Below are 17294 nucleotides of genomic sequence, written 5' to 3' on the forward strand. Positions count from 1 at the left end.
TTGTCGACAGTCCTCGGGCCTAATGTAGTTGCGTTTCCGAGACATTCGAACGCCGAAGGTTTGATGGGAATGCGTCCCAGTCTACAGGTTTCCAGTTGATATGAATAATTCATAGTTGATGCTGACATCACAAAATAAAGTATGCAAATTTATTCTAAATTACTCCCTGAATGCATTGGTTGTTCACATCATGAATACAGTCACTCCAACAAAAATAGCAAAGAAAACTGTTAAATCACCTAGAACCAAGGAAACAACGTGCATTGTTTGTGGCAGTCAAATAGAAAATATAGAAAACTGGAGGAGACTGTTTCACAGCATAAACTGAACTACAACATGCGAATTCGTTGTGGCATAGATGATCTACATCTTTTCAGTTCGTATGCATGTAGAAAATGTGGACTGACAGCGTCGACTCTGCATAAAAACATGGATGAGTTCAGGAAACTAAGCAAGAGTTATTGGAAAGGTCGCAGGCATTTTCCTCTAAGAGAATGGCAACTGAAAGTGGGGGATCCCAGCTTTCGAAACAAGTTCTTTTTGACAAGACGAATGTCAACACGGCACGCAGACGAACACATTTCTCCTCCTCTGTGTAGTTTGCAAGAAATATCATGGTAGTCTATAGCACTTTTACAATGCATTTGTCAAGATTTGTTTGTGTTATATAAAAAACTGCTGTGGAAAGTGTCGCAATCGCATATAGGAGTCAAAACAAACTTTGCACCATTATAAAAAGATCTGCACAACTATTCATTTTCATATGAAAGTACCCGGCTGGGTCTGGTAAGAAATCTTGCCAGTGAATTGCAGTACCGGACAGTTGTGCCTATTACATATATATACACAATCTTTATTAATAATGACAGATTAATATTAGGTACGACCAACAGTCTAAGAGGTTGTAGGTACAGCAAGACATCCTACCTGCTTCCCTCAGTGAGAATAATTATCAAGAGACAATAATGATTGTACACATGTATATTTATATCAACATGTAGCCAATAGTTCCTTTAGCAGTGGAACAAACCAAAGTTCACACTGGCAATAAGCATAAGGATACATGACAATTTACACTGAAATTCTTATTCACAAGTTGCCCCATTCCCACCCTGATCTTCTTGCTTACATAAGAGATCACAACGGCTTTGGAGTCGATAAATACATTTTCAAAAAATATATAAGAAAAAGAAAGAGAAATCGTTGAATTTCAAAGAATTGGTTTATGGCAAAACAACACACAGTTCCTTGTTCATGTGACAAAATTCTAACACTTTTCTTTGTCAATTACCATCACAGTGCATATAAAAAGGATAAGTTGAGCATAATTATTATAAAATCTCTCAATGAAAGAATATTTAGTAACCCCCGAGTACTGAGCTTCAAAGACACAACAGATTTTTGTGCAGAAGAATTAATATAAATAAAGAACAGAAACATGTTTTGCTTAGTTTTGAGATGACGATTTTATCTCAAAGAGGAGAAAGCAAAATTTAACACTTTCAAATAATGGGGTACCAGCAACCACTAAGAAAGTATGTCCAGTACCTTAACAACAACAAAAGGCAATACTCCCACCCCTGCCCACTTTGATTGTTAAAAAATTGTAATAATTATTACAGGGAATGTTCAAAAATTCCAGTATACATGATTGTAGTATTAAACTGAAGACTAATAATTTAACTTCTTTAATAAAATATACAATAATGCCAAAATATAGATTTGTATGTACTAAATAAAAATAATATACGCCGTTTAAGAACTTGTTAAAACTAATTACATGAAAAAAAAAAATAGACATGTAGATTTGATAATGGAGATGTACTTGAATATTGGTATGATGACCAATCTGAATACAAGACAATGTTTACATACTAGAATATAACACTTCAAACCGGTGATAAACTACACACCTACCATGTATTGTCACAGTGATACAATGAGCCTCAGACAACTAATAGAACAAGTCATGAACCATCCCAACTAAAATTTGATTTCCGTCAGGGTCGGCAATGTGTCATCATGCGTATACTCGTAACTAAGTAATTACGGCCATCTTTGGCTAAGCTACCAAAAATCATGAAATGGAATCAATAGAGGTTGTTTATCTGTTCTTTTAGTTGTCGGAGAGTAACTGCAGCGTCACAAGCTGAACATATAATGTTTATACATTGAGTTAGTGTTCAACAAGCAATGTTAAAAGTAATTCACTTTGTACAAAGCAGTGGAATAAACACTTCTGAGTTCAGCGTTAAACCTCATCTGGTCAAAACAGTATAAAATGACTGGCAGGATAAAGGTTGATGCATGCAACGAGCGCCACCAATCACACTCATACATAGTTAATCATGCATAATTAGACTTTGAAACGTGTACATCCTGATAACATCTATAGAATAGAAAACTATTCAACAACGGAATCAAGCAACCAGACTCGTTCCACACTTGTAATTTGCATTTTCAACCATGAATGGTGATACAATATTTATTAAGTTGAAAAATTTGTTTTTATTTTGAAAACCGAAAAGAAATCGGATAAACATCCAGACCGTTTTTTAATAATACTTTCTGGGTTACACTAACTGCCATTGACAAACACAAGGCATGCAGGCAGGCAGGCAGGCAGGCAGGCAGTAATAGGCGGACAGTACGATACAGAATCACTAACTACCATTGACTAACACAAGGCAGCAGGCAGGCAGTAACAAGCCGACAGTACAGATTAACTAACTACCTTTGACAAAAACAAGGCATGCAATACAGGCAGTAATGAGCCGACAGTACGATACAGAATTAAAATGTCATCACAAATAGAGATGTAGTGGGATTTAACAGTGGAATAATGTATGAAACATTAAATCAGTAAGCTGACTACAGTAACAATCACAAAGCTATGACATAATGCATTGTATCCTGTACACATCTGACACACAAAGTATGGTAAGTAACATTAGCTATATCAGAGCCCCTGGTTCATCATTGGCAGCTGTGTTGCACAATATATAAATAAATCTCTTGATATTAATGCTCAATCAATCCTAGCTGTCACACCAATTAATAATTTGTATAAGCTATCTTAATTGTGGCAGTTTTAAGTACATCTCAATATTGGCATTGGTAATATTATTTATTGTGCATGGCACAGCACAGCAAAAATTTTAAAAACAAAAACAAACTCTATATATTATCTCCCAACCCTAACTTTTAATGTCACACATCACTGTGATGAGCAAAAATAAAAAAAATTTTACAGTCTGCATAAACTGCCTTTGGTCTTGTAGTCATTTAATTTGGTTAATAAGGATTACGAAACCTTATGGTGTTAGGACATTCCAACCCTTGCAATAAACATTTGCATGGCCGACAGATGCCCGTTTTTTTTTTTTTTTGTGATTTTGTTTCTACTGCAACTAAATTTAGGTAAACACTTAAAAAAAATTATGCAGCCTCATGTAAAAAAAAAAATGGCAAATTGAGAATGCAAAATTGAAAATAAAACTTGAAATAAAAACAAGAATGCCTTTTTCATATTAGCGATGTCTTTGTGACTGAATAAATATACCTTTCTTTGTTTTTGATTTTAATGCAATTAGTAGTACGAATGAAATCCATTAGAATCAACATTGATTTACAAAATGTTGTTGACTATTATGTCAGGTGTCATACTGTCAAGTTCGTTTCCCCCCCCCCCCCCCATGGGAATCAACATTGCTTCACAAGATGCTGTCGGCTATGATTGATATCTCGGGTATCACATTGTCAAGTTTGTTCTTTCACTTAGAACAGTGTCAAAATATTGCAAACTCCTTACACATTGCATATACCAGTAAATACATCACAACACAGCACAGTACACAGCACGTACAATGTTACACCGGCATAACATGTCATTGAATGCAACAAGTTACCAAAAACGGTCACACAATTCAACAACTTTATTTCTTTCCCTTGGCGCCAATCCTTTCACGGCTAAATTCCATCTTTTTACTTGGTACTTGACGCTTTCTGTTCTTTCTCAGTTTGGCAATGTCTTCGCCAAACACATCGCCAGTCTTCAGGGCAGATATTAAGTCATCAAATTCTCCTTCCTTGTTACCGTCTTTCCGACCCTGTTTACCCTGTTTGCTTGCCCTTCGTTGTTTCTCCTTTTCAAGTCTCTGTAATTATAAAATGACAGTAGGAATGCTTAAAGAGAAGAGAAGAGCATTCAAATTGAAATTGAAATTTAACAATAAATACGTAAAATCAATGACAAATGAATAGAAACAAATATTTTCCCATTTCCATTATAAATATGTGCTAATTTCCGGTTTAAATAATTTTGCTATAGTATTTGCTTGATGAGTAGTAATTACGTAAATGACAGAGGTAAGTCTATGGTCACAATAAGTCAAACCTTAATGATCATAAAATCTTCTATTGGAGATTCAACTGAAACAAACAACTTTTTATTCAAAATTTAACGTGTCAATTTGTGTGAGAATGTTAGCTAACTTCATTTTGAACCCCTCTAGTGGTGAATTGTAAGAATGATAGGATATTTATTTCATGAAGAAAGGTGACTATTCTCACCTCTATCTCAAGCCTTCTTCTCTTTTCCTCTTCAGCTTTCTTCTTCTTGTAGTTTTCATTATCTACCTTAGCTTCAGAGAAGGACTGTAGGAATACATCAAACACTCCAAAGAACTCATCAGGCGGTATCTTTGTGTCTTCACCATAATGTTTCAATGTTTTGGCGTACTAAAGAAACAATCAATTGTATGTGTTATTGATGCTTTCTGTTTTTTGAGAAACATACCAAAAAGCATGTATTTTTTTGTTAATTTTGTACCAAATATTTCCCATTACCTGAAGGTTTTTAAACAATTGTTTTGTTTAAATTTGAAAAAAGAATATTTCAAGTTTCATTGATGAAAGTTGACTTCAAAGATTATATTATAACATGGTATTTTTGACACTAGAGATTTCAGCTTTATTACACATCATTATATAGAGCTCACCTTATCTTTCATGCTTGTAACTAAATCTTGCAGTTCAGAGCACCGAAGGGTTGCCACAGTTACAAAGTCGCTCATCACCGGTACAAATTTATCACTACGCGGATTGAGTCTATTTTTCTGGAACTCCAATTCCTGCGGAGAAGAAAATGAATAAACACTATTTATGACTGACAAGAAATTATGACTGAAATAATTATATACGCAGAACTAAGATACTGTATTAGCTCTATTAGAAACGCATGTACTTATGTAAATGAAAGAGGCAAGTCCATGGTCAAGAAAAAGACAACGGTCTACTCCCAGTTAGGGAATATGAGCAAGAAATAAAACTCTTGGTTCATGTCTGCTTCTATTGGACATGTGCTTCTAATAGAGCAAATACGTTATACAAATTCCACTTAACATACCTTCAGTTGTCACGGATACAAAACAGCCACTCTAACAAGTGAAGAATTTCATGATTATAAGAAGTAAGTGCTTACCGTAACACATCCTTTGAGTCCCACTTTTAGAACAGTTATTTCTTTCTCAAGTTCTATAAGACTATACAAACAAAAAATAAAACAGATTAGTTACAGATCTAGAGTTGCTAACTGTATAGATTAGACACATTATAGTATCATATATGTAACATAATGCAGTGTGAGGTAAAACACAACAGATCAAGAATCCATGCTACCAATCTTGTTTGCATTGTGTGCGCTACTAGGTTCCCAGACAGATTGCAAAAAAAAAGACAGTCATGTATTTCAACAAGATGAACAGGGTAAATTTGTTCATATTTTCTGTAATTTTCACAGAATTCAATCTCAATTTTGGCCTAAATGTGATAGGTTCTAGTTTTTTTATTCTTGGTGTGACAGCTAGGATTGATTGAGCTTTAATATCAAGAGATTTATGAACCCATTTAATTTTCACTCGCAGGTGATGACTGTTTGTGAGGACAACATTTCGCAAAAGCTGCTACGTCATTATTGGCCCAACTGAAATTACAAAATTTTTCAATTTTTGCTGATTCGCTAAAAATTTTTTCTGGTAGAAGGAAAGCTGTTTGGGGTTGACCTTGAACTCACCTGACTTTAGCTGCTTGATGAACATGAGGAATTTCATCTTCTAATTTGTACACATCTGGAAGCTGTATAATAACAATAACAACAAATGTTTATACAAGATAAAACACAAAGAGAACACTTTAAAATCACAAGAACAAGTTTGGTTGTATGTATCGTGCAAACCTCCTTCCCCTAGTTGTCACAAAGTTAGTTCTTGAACTAGGGCATGCTAAACAGTACAAATATTCAAGACTCACTGCTTCTCACATAAAAGTATTTCTGAACTTATTATGTCTTGAGTCACCAGGAACAGCACACGATCAAATTTATAAGTTCTTGATATTACATGTATCGAATAAAAAATGAGTAACAATGCAAGGAACAATGGAAATGGTCGTATTTACCTTTTTCTGTAACGTTTCAATAATAAAATGTAATAATGTGATACTTCTGTCTATACTTGATTTGGTATCTATTATCTTGTTTAAACTGGATACTTTAAAACCTACGGCATTGCCCCTTTGCCCGCGATTCATGTAATTCCCGACGGCTAATACTACTTCCAATAGTTTATGCAACCTTTTACTTTTGATGACTTCCTTGGATGCATGGAGCACCGCTGATAAATGAAATAAAAAGAAAAGTTTATGATTGAATTATTTAAGGATATCAGCGTTTAAAATTTCTCAAAATTGTGTACAAGACACCAGGGCAGGTAACGTTCAAATTTTATCAGCCGTCAGAAAGTTACCGGCCATGCATTAAAATTCAGTTTTAAATACTTTTGTTATCATTTCAAGTAAGCACGACAGAAACTTGGCATTCCACTTATACACACACAACAAACAATATAAATTTAAGCAATTTTCCCATTTAAAATTTTGGTTTCCCAATTTTTGTGATAATGGGGTTAAAGTTCAAGGACAGTTCAAATTGTCTATTGAAGAAGAGAATGAACAAATAGGTGATTTTCCGTACAATTGCGAGATCTCGCGAGATGCATGAAAGACGCGCGTCGAACGTCTGCCGCAAAAATCGAACGATTTGATTTTGAACGAGAATTTCTTTATTTCGTAGCTTACATTGATCGGCCCATCTTCGACAGAGGAATATTGCTTCCGAATACCCTTACTTAATCGAAATTGCCTATCATCAAATGTGGACAGCACATTATTAAGCATGGAAATGTCCTCGAAATACTTCCGCGTTTGTCGAATCCCACGCGATGTTTGACGCGACTACGACGCTATGACCTTTGTTTGTCCTGTTTTTACGTTCGATTTCACGCATAACGCGTGATTCTCGCAGTGTACGGAAAATGGTCTATTTGACCAGACCAACAACATGCAAGTTTAAATTTGTATTGCCCTGACTGACTGACCCATCAAAATACCCATCTTGGGCATGCACATAGACAGTAATTTCAAACACTGAAGATATTTGTGTTGACAAATTGCCTGAAAGTGATGGCGACTCCCTGTCTCAAGGAACACCAGTCTACGAGCAATTTTCCTTACAGGAATTTGTCTCTTGTGAAATTGAAGCTGACTTCCCCATGAAACTAGACATAGGACACAATTTGTGCTTCTAACAAATAATAAATGCCATAATGAGGAAAGTTTATTATATTTAATCTCTTCTTTGATCGATGTCAGTCCTACTTGACAATGCTAGATTACTACCTTAAATCCACATGATTGGTTATTCGATAATTCAATAAACATTACACTACATTAAAAGAAGCTAACCACATGTCAACTTTGAGGCTTATGTTACAGTGGAGAAACTGATCTTCAAAGGACGTGCGCTAAAAATAAATTTGCAGCAATTACACAATTACTAACTCCACAGGGGGATAACTTTAGTTCAATAGCTCAATAGAGGTGACTCGTTATTATGCCAACTCTGATAGACACATATCTGTCATTTTATACACACAACGACATACTGCAAAATACAGCGGGGTGCCCGCATTCAGCAAAAATGCTACATTTTTTTTCAACAGGCAATTACTATGATGCAGTTGATGATCACTCACCTTCAACTTTAGGTTTACATTCGGCCATTCTTTCTGCAAATTTCTTTTTATAAAACAGCGCTTTCAACCGCTGCTCGTAATGTGTTATTCTGAAATATGATGATGGCAATCACAATGTTATTAGAGCCAATTATACCGCAGACTTGTATAAACACATTTTACACACAATGTATATGTGGGACAACCACCACCACCCTACACACCACAACCCTGTAAAAGGGCAGTCGCATGGCAGGGCTGATAACATCAAATATTTCTAATTTTTTAACACATTAGTTTAGAATGACTGAATTAGAAAGAGCTACGTTCACAATTGCGTTTATCACGCCACAAATCTCATGAAGACAAATTTGTATGATAATATGTATGAAAATGTTCTAATGCCCATGTGATTAATATGGAACACATTATTAAAACAAATCCTTTGAATGTCTTTGTCATAGACTTCAGTATACAAACTGCATAATAAGGACAGAATAAATACAAGAGTTTTATAAAAAGGCTGCTGTGCAACAATGAAAACTGAGACTGACGCATAATTGTACATACTTGCTTAATTCAAACAGGAATCTATCCGCCCTGGCCATCTGATCAATTTCATGTTTGTGTTCTTCTAATAAGCTGACTTCTTCCGCTGTGGGTACATATTTCAGGAGCTGTGCAGACACAACAATATGTCAACTTTGTATGGTACACACTACAACTCACTAAGCGGCGTGTCACTGTCAATGCGTTTAAATATTATAAACCACTAAATTTTCATTTCCCAGAAAAGTTCTGGATTTGATAATTTGGAAATGTTTGAGGGGGCTTAAAGACCCAGTGAAATGTTCCCAGACTTGTGAAAATTTGTCTTTTGTAAAATTCACAGTAATGCATATACTGAACACACTAAAATTACACACAAGAATTAGTTTATATAAGGTCAAAGCAAAACTTGAAAACTAACTCACAGTATGCATTAAAGCTTATTCAATCTTAAAAATGAGTAAACTAAAACAGATAAATCATTATAAAGATCACAAAAGTACAATACATATGAACATGCACATGGTACATTTTCAGTGTATTGTACTGGTTCTAACCTGTTCTAGCATATCTTTAGGAATGTCTTCCTTCTGGTCCATTGACATCAGGGCTTTTGCAATTTCATCATTTGTCATTTTCAATTTGGACAATAAGATGATGCAGTTTTGAGCTCGTCTCCCGTCAATCACTGAGAGTTCCTTAGCTTTTGGTTTGATTATCGTCATTTCGTCATCTTCCACTTTCGTCCTCTGGTACGCCGAAAACGTCTTTTGAAATTCATCAAGGTCTATCACTTTCACAGCCTGTAATATTCAATGCAAAAACTTTATCACGATTCCTGGAAAGTTTGCAAGTAAAATCAGGGATGTGCCACAACCATGATGCATACAAAAACGATGGTCATCAGTATTTTGAGACCAGGAAGTAGAAATGAAAATCCTTGTAGTAATACAGATAATTGGTTACATAAGTATAATATAAAGTTGAATATACAATTGATTACAGTTGACTTTGAAGTTGTTACTAGCTGGATGGATTGTTACTGTTGATGCACAATTTTGTGCATAATAATGATAAAACAGAGTTGAGAAAATTTCGTTCCCATAATGAAGACAATTATATTTTACAATATCACGATGGCATATCTGAAAGTAGTTAGAATACATACCTTAGACTCGTCGAGGTCTTGCCATAATGTGCCGACTGCATCTCTTTCTGGCATTTTAGACCAATTGAAAGACTTCAGCGCAGTATCAGGTTTAGGCAGATCTTTTCTTCTTTGTGGAAAGGCATTATTCATCGAGCTGCTATATAACGGAGGGCCACCCGGAGGAGGCGGAGCTCCTGAAACAAACACAGCAAAACGCACAATTAAGTACATTCTACATTCCAAACCATTTTTAAAAAAATTCAAGGAAAAACATGAAAGCATTATATGCATTCCAACTTGTCATTACTTCATTAAAATTGACAAAATGAACTAAAATATCAGGGTTAAACTGCATAAAATTATTTCCGGTTTCAACAAATTATGGATCAACTGTCATACAAGATCAATAATAAATTACAAATTTGCACAGTAAAAATTATGAAAGTTCATAGTTGTTTAAAAACTATTGCCATCTTCGTCAAAGTCAAAACTCTCAAAGTCCGAGTCGAAAAATCTCTACAGCTTCGTCTTGAAGTTCGTTGCGGGTGGGCGTTAGCCCAGGCATAGGCTCTTACCCGAATAAATACAGTAGTTCTGAAAGAGAAACACTACATGAAACTTACCTGGAGGAGGCGGAGGTGGCGGTGCCGCACCAAATGATGGTGGTGGTGGTGGCGGAGGTGGAGGTAATCCTGTTTGCAGCAGTATTGGTCCAGGTCCAGGTGGTGGTGGAGGGGGAGCAGGTTGAAATGTGGGAGGAGGTGGTATTCCACTTTGTACTCCAACACTGCTTTCTGGTAGAGGACCACCTTGGCTAGCCTAATTAGCAATTGCAAACAACACAAGTTATTAATATATCAAACAAAACAAAAACATTACATTAAAATTAATGAGAGATCAAAGCACCCATTTCTACACTGCTCCAATGCATGTATTACACACAATCTGCTTTAACGCTTGAAATTACAAAATGTATTTTGTCAACATATTAAGTCATTCTAACCGAACAAGTAGAAAATAAACGTCAACAATAAATACAATTGAAGGAATAACTTCAAAAGCAAAGATGGTGTTTCATTCTCATCTAAACATTCCACGTTCCATGCACTTTTTAACATTCTGTGGCTACTTTATTTCTATTATTAGTAAATCTACGCATTTGTATAACATAATGTCATTTTTAAACTTCAATTAGTAAAACATGTACATTCTGGTTATGTACAAACAAAGTTGTGAATGAATAAATAAACAAAACGTGCAGCATGACACGCATTTGGGGAGGTCACTTACCGCAACTCTGACATTAGTAAGCTCATTAGATAACAAATCATTCTGATGCTTTGCATCTATTAATGCAGAAGTTTCTCTTTCTAAATTAGCTTTCATTTGATTCAACGCATTCATCAGTTCCTCCTGGTGGAAACAAAACAGGTTACACACATGATAAAACATGCTGTCAAGCAACATGGCCTCTTTGAAAGCCAGCAATTTTTTTTTTTTTAATTGGAAACATTTTTTTTATTGTTTTAGCAACAAGTAGATTATTTGGCGTTCAAAGCATTAACAACCCAACATAACAGTAAGAATGACAAAATCAGTATATGCTAAAATTGAACACTGAGTTTTGAACAGGATTTGGTTGGCATGCAGGTATTAGAGTAAAGCACATGCATAATGAGGGGTAAGTAATGGTGTGTTGTTTGTTGTGGGTATAATTTGGGCTTACCTCCTAGATAGACAGGAAACAGGGTAGAATTGGACAGGAACATACAGGGTAGAGAACACAATACAAATTGAAATAGTAGAAAAGATAGAAAAAAAGAAACAGAATATAAAGGTAAGTGGGTAAGTTATTATTTTATTTTTCTAATAAAAGAAATATGAATAAGTGATGAAATCATGAATTGAATGGTCTGATGCACTGAATATGTGATGTTGTTGTTTTCAAAATCCTTTACATTGCCAGAAGGCCACTAGAAACGAATTTGTTGTGGCTGTCCATGACTACCTGACACAAGATCACCATACATTGATTTTTTGACAGTATTTCACATGAAATGAAAAGGCTGCATACATTATGGAATCCGTGATAGCAATGACTGCAATGGCATGATTCAAATATCATATTTTCACTATTAAAAATAGCATCTCAAGCACAAGCGCACACAAAAACTAAAAATTGATTTCATTGTATGCTGGATCATCGAAGTATAATTTATTTTGATTTTAGACACACCTCAGTCATTTACGTGAATGCACACACTACTAATAGAGTAGATAAAGCAAACCCGGAGGATCAATGTGCCCATAATCACGTACGCTGTAAACACACCCAGCAAACAAGTAAGCTATGATGCATTGTCACCAGCTGCCAGTGCATACATTGTATATGTTGCAAAACTGAGTCACTGAAGCTTAGTTTATGTAACACATGGATTTATAAATAATTCGCTCACACTGTAGAGCCGGGTGTAGTTACCGTTTATATGTAACTACATGAACACCTTCATTGCCAACTACGAGGCAAGTAGAAAGCCTCCATGAATAACCAGCATGAATGGTATATAACACCGTTAGCAGGCAGTGTTAAATGACATTTGATAGATAAACTAAATGAATATTTCTTTTTTTTTACATTACACCTAAGCACGAGAAAAAAAAATTAGAAAAAATTGTGCAGCAAATTGGGTTTAACAGTATTACTAGCATATTACACACGCATACCTTTTCTTCTGCTCTTGCCTCACACTCTCTTTCGACTTTTTCCAACTGAGCCCTCATTTCCTCTCGTTCTGCATAAAGGCAAATATAGGAGTAAGTTGCAGTATTATGATAACAGTATACATCAGAATACATATTTTTATTTATATCACTGAAAAACTAAAATCAATGAAAGTAAAATTTAGAAAAAATTATTATTTTTCCTGTTTTTAGTTTTGCATGTAATTTTATTTTTTGATAAATCAGTGAGTCAACTTAAATTTGCGGTTTTCAGTAAAAATAAGTTCAGTATAAAAATCAAGGTATCTACAGTAAACTGGAAAGCTTTATTGCACGTATAATACATGTATGATTGCTTACAGATTTTATAAAAAAATTGGATAAATTGGATAATAGGTTACTTAAGAAACATTTTTACATCGCGGGTATATGAAGTTTGATGACAAAAGTTTTTCATTTACTGAACTGGAAATTTTCTCTTGGCACATAAAATTAACAAATTTGTTTTATTAATTGACCTTTTTCGAATTCTTCACTTTGTTTTTTCAATACTTCATCCTCATTGGCCATTCGTTCCATCAACTGGTTCGTGTTCAATTCCAACGGTGCAACGTCTGGATCTTCACCATTCTCGTACTGTAATACGACTTGCTGGACAAGTCGGTCAATCAGCATCCAATAATGCGGACTGCTGGAATTTCCTTCAAAAGAGACAAATAAATAACGTTGATTAAACTGACAGGTGTGAAAAAAGAGATTCATTAAATTCATCCAAACATGATATAAATTCATACTAAAAGTTCATTGACCTCTTCATTGGGGAAATCGCTGTGATTTATTTTTGGAATTTTTATCTATCACGCAGACGTTCCTGTGGTGTTCATTTCAGCTTCTGTCCTTACTGAATGATAATTACAGCAGGAATCAAAACAATCAATCAACACAGCCCCGCAACCAGTATTTCCTATAATGGAACCGTAAGTTATTTGTACTATTGACCTAATCGCATGGTGCAACATGCCAATTAAACTGGCATACTTACTCGGTAACAGAAGAAAGTGCTCTAATAACGACAATAGGTGTGGATAGGCAGCAGTATGTGCAAGTTTCTTCCGAAGTAATTCAAACATACTAGTTGCACTTCTTGTATCTATATGAACCTATCAAACGAAAAAAAAAACATTAAGTGCACCTACATATGTTTTCAAATTTATGAAAGTTAATCTAACACGCACACTATATCAACACTATTTTCTCAATAAAATATTGAAAACCAACATTTTCGTTTAATTTTTGACAATTTCTTTGAAAATTTTGACCTAAATAAACAACAATAAGCTGTATTTCTTTATCATAAGTTTCAGGAAAAAAAATAAGTTTTTGTCTAGGGTAGTTTAATACACAACTACACTGAAATACAACATAGACCCGAAATATGGTATACAAGGTTTTGTGTTCATCCTAATTATTCTAAGGCACACAAAGCCAATAAATAAAACAAATGTACTTACTGTATCAAACCTCTTGGATAGTTCCCTCTCATCCTCATTTCGAACCATCTCAAAGAAATCCAAATGCCTAGGGAAAGCAAACAAACATCAAATACATATACTAGACGTATAATAGGAAGGAAAGTTAAGACACCCATAAAAACACTGCTGTACTGTAATTATATCAGTTTAAGCACATCATCTACTATGCAACAGACTTACCTGTCTAGAGTTGCATTTTCATGTTTTCGAAGTTTGTCTATTATAGGTTGTATACCAAGCATTAGGAGCTCATATCGGAGGTGAACACGAAACTCTAAGTTATCCTGAAAAGATAATAAAAATAGTCTTATTAGACAAAATTAAAATATCAAACTTATTAGCCCCCACACACGTACATGATATCAAGGCTACAATATTATTAAATTTTACAATGTTAAGGTAGAGTTTAAAAGCTCCCTTTGACATCTACGCTTATGGTTGAACTTTTTTGTCAAAATCTGAAGGACCCCCCCCCCCCCAAAAAAAAAATTGTATGAAAAAAATAATAATAATATGAGGCATTTATCACTGATATATGTAAATCTCAGTCAAAACACCAAATACACACATATTGGTATCTTTCTCCATCTATAACATCATTATATTATAAGTCTATAAAAAAGGTTGAAGCAAAAACAAGAAAACAAGCAATAATGTTCCTACCTCACCAGCACCGTATTTAAGAGCAGCGTTCACAAAAGACATAATCGTGGTTTTGAGATTCACTTCTTCGCGATATTTACCAGTGCTCTTGTCCAGATCATTGATGACAGTCTATAACAAGCAAAAGGAAATAATACAGTTTTATATAAAAGACAAGTCCCACACAGGAAGTTGGAGATCCTCATTACCTTCCAGTCTAGTTCCTGTGCCCACCACACAGTTCTATATTGGATGTGACATCGATGTCCGATGGGTGAAATACCTTTGGATGTGTTAATAAGTAAATAACTATGTAAACCTGATTTAATTACAGACAAATAATAACATTTACTTCTTGAACTGGCAACCCAGGCAAAGAGGACATATCATAGATTCTCGTGTCTGTGAGATTTTTTTTTCCGGTGTCACAAATGTCGTTGTGTGTTGATGACTCCAAACAGATGGAATGAATTGAAGATTTACTCAGTACAATAAACATTTTCTAGAGTACTAGCAAAGCAATAATAAATGTTATCTTTACCTGGAACCTGGTTCTCTCAGCGGCATACTTCTGATAGTGGGACATTGCTTGTAATACTTTCTTATGTCCATTTGGAACCAGGCAAACTGCACCTAATATTTCTAATACTGCAGTCTTGGTTTTGATGCTGTCAGAACTCAGCGACTCTGCTATAGCATTGATACTATGTGGATGTGATAGTACATGTTGCCTCCCATGCTGCAAGTGTAAGAAACATCACCAAAATCATCAAAATTTAGTCAGTGCCAGTCAGATTGGTAATCATGTGTGTATGCCGTTATAATGAGATTACCAGGGTTTGAGGTGAATACCCTCATATGTCAAAGTCATTGTCACATTTTATGATTGTTTCGACAAAGATTCCAACATAGCATTAATCTCACGTTCATAATGTTTCCACAGATTTCCGGAATGACATGTTTTATTTGTAAACTGTCAATACATGTACTTCACAAACCAGATTGGGAGAGGGGGCAATGATTTATTACATCGCCTCCTAAAAACCTCCATAGATATCAGACAATACTGGTGCACATGTTTAATGGTGACACAAGACGATGTGTTAAAATTGAAATTTACATCAACATCAATCGTAAGGATGCGCAAATGTATCATGGTAAATAACGCAAATTAAAATTAAACTAATTGTATATTTTATTAAATTTAATATGAAAGCTTGTTTAATTTTAGTTTGATAATGATATTGAATTGAATATCATTTAAACCTGAAACTCCTAAAGTAAAACATATCTTGATGTGCCGTGTATTGGAGTTAATATCCTGCGAAGAATGCAGCTAAGAGTGGAATTATCAACTAAAGCGATGATAAGTTACGATAATATTCTATCTATGAATACAGATAATAATAAACCTCATGACCTATTTTAACACGCAGCTGAGAAATTAACTGGCTAGATCATATTACGAATACCACAGGTCAACCATCTCAAAGAATTCTTTTTTTTTATTATGTGCTATTGACCTGATATGTATGTTCAGATTCTTAGACAATTACCGGTCCGGAGATAATAATTTCCACCAAAATAAACATTGTGGTTTTATTTTATGCAGGATATGGCGATTTATTATTAAGATGTGTTTTATAGTTGATCCTCATAGAGATGATCAAAGTTTGTGATGCTGTTTATGCTTTGTGGTATTTCTAACCAAGTTAAAAATAAGTAGATTATGGAGTTTTTCTCAGACAAGTTAAATGTATCTGTTATTTATCTTGCCAACACCGGTATAAATAATAAATTCATTATTTCACATTTTATTGTATTACTAATTCAGCGAAGTACACGCAACACAGTTAATCTTATAAAACTAATTTGAAAAGCGTTTTAATATCACAGTAGTTTTCTTTCTATTTAATAATTATTTCTGGTGAACTCTGAGTAGAATCATGCAATAGCTGTATATTGATACCTGACATGTATCAAGTATAATGTAAATTCTTAGCATTCCATTTGTATAGACTGATTGAAGAAGAAGAAAAACTTGCAGAATACCAATTTGGTTTACAGCATGCTAATGTGCTACATCACAACTAAAGCCAGCTTGGTTAAACTCGGCTTCAGCATACAAGTGTATATGTGCTGCGTTCACAAACATTTATTTTTAATAAAAGTTAATTATTCAGTTATTATATATGAATAAGAAAGAGATTATACAATTCATATCCAACACACAAAGTGGCTGAGTGAGTTAAACTGACCCAATCACCAGTCAACACTTTCCAGAATGTTTAAAATATTATTTATTCATTATAAAAGAACAGTAATTATGTGCCTGCCTCCATCGAAAAGTCTGGGTGCTAGTGTGGCCTACAATCATTCCACATGTAGAGCCACACTGGGGTTCATTGTACACCAAGACAAATAAATAGAAAGTCAAAATGATGAAATGTATATACTTACTGAGTTATTCATCAAGGCTTTAATGCAGCCAATTATGGAGGTGTGGATTGGACTTTCTAAGGTGTCATAGTCCATTTTACTTAGAAAATTAAGCAAACACGTTAACCCATCGAGCTCAATAAATCTTGTCACAAACCTACAAACATAATTGGTGAAAAAAGATCTGTTACA

At 34.6% G+C, this 17294-nt stretch overlaps 1 protein-coding gene across 1 annotated transcript in view; it reads right to left on the minus strand.

Annotated features, from left to right (window-relative positions):
• Positions 1–127: 127 nt before the first annotated feature.
• Positions 128–17294, minus strand: part of LOC100376438 (disheveled-associated activator of morphogenesis 2) — a 33054-nt gene continuing 15887 nt past the window's right edge. The window contains exons 6-25 of the mRNA XM_085491680.1: positions 17124–17259; positions 15205–15402; positions 14685–14795; positions 14202–14305; positions 14001–14067; positions 13532–13649; positions 13008–13190; positions 12493–12560; positions 11059–11181; positions 10392–10587; positions 9787–9962; positions 9176–9421; positions 8640–8746; positions 8091–8179; positions 6457–6671; positions 6074–6135; positions 5483–5543; positions 5001–5132; positions 4573–4740; positions 128–4157 (exon numbers count right to left, since the gene is read on the minus strand). Coding sequence (XP_085347806.1) covers positions 3936–4157; positions 4573–4740; positions 5001–5132; positions 5483–5543; positions 6074–6135; positions 6457–6671; positions 8091–8179; positions 8640–8746; positions 9176–9421; positions 9787–9962; positions 10392–10587; positions 11059–11181; positions 12493–12560; positions 13008–13190; positions 13532–13649; positions 14001–14067; positions 14202–14305; positions 14685–14795; positions 15205–15402; positions 17124–17259 — 2782 coding nt within the window. The 3' untranslated portion in view covers positions 128–3935. The remainder of the gene's footprint in view (positions 4158–4572; positions 4741–5000; positions 5133–5482; positions 5544–6073; positions 6136–6456; positions 6672–8090; positions 8180–8639; positions 8747–9175; positions 9422–9786; positions 9963–10391; positions 10588–11058; positions 11182–12492; positions 12561–13007; positions 13191–13531; positions 13650–14000; positions 14068–14201; positions 14306–14684; positions 14796–15204; positions 15403–17123; positions 17260–17294) is intronic.

Source organism: Saccoglossus kowalevskii, chromosome 2 (assembly GCF_978046115.1).
Source record: "Saccoglossus kowalevskii chromosome 2, keSacKowa6.1, whole genome shotgun sequence".
In the NCBI taxonomy this organism is placed as follows: Eukaryota; Metazoa; Hemichordata; class Enteropneusta; family Harrimaniidae; genus Saccoglossus; species Saccoglossus kowalevskii.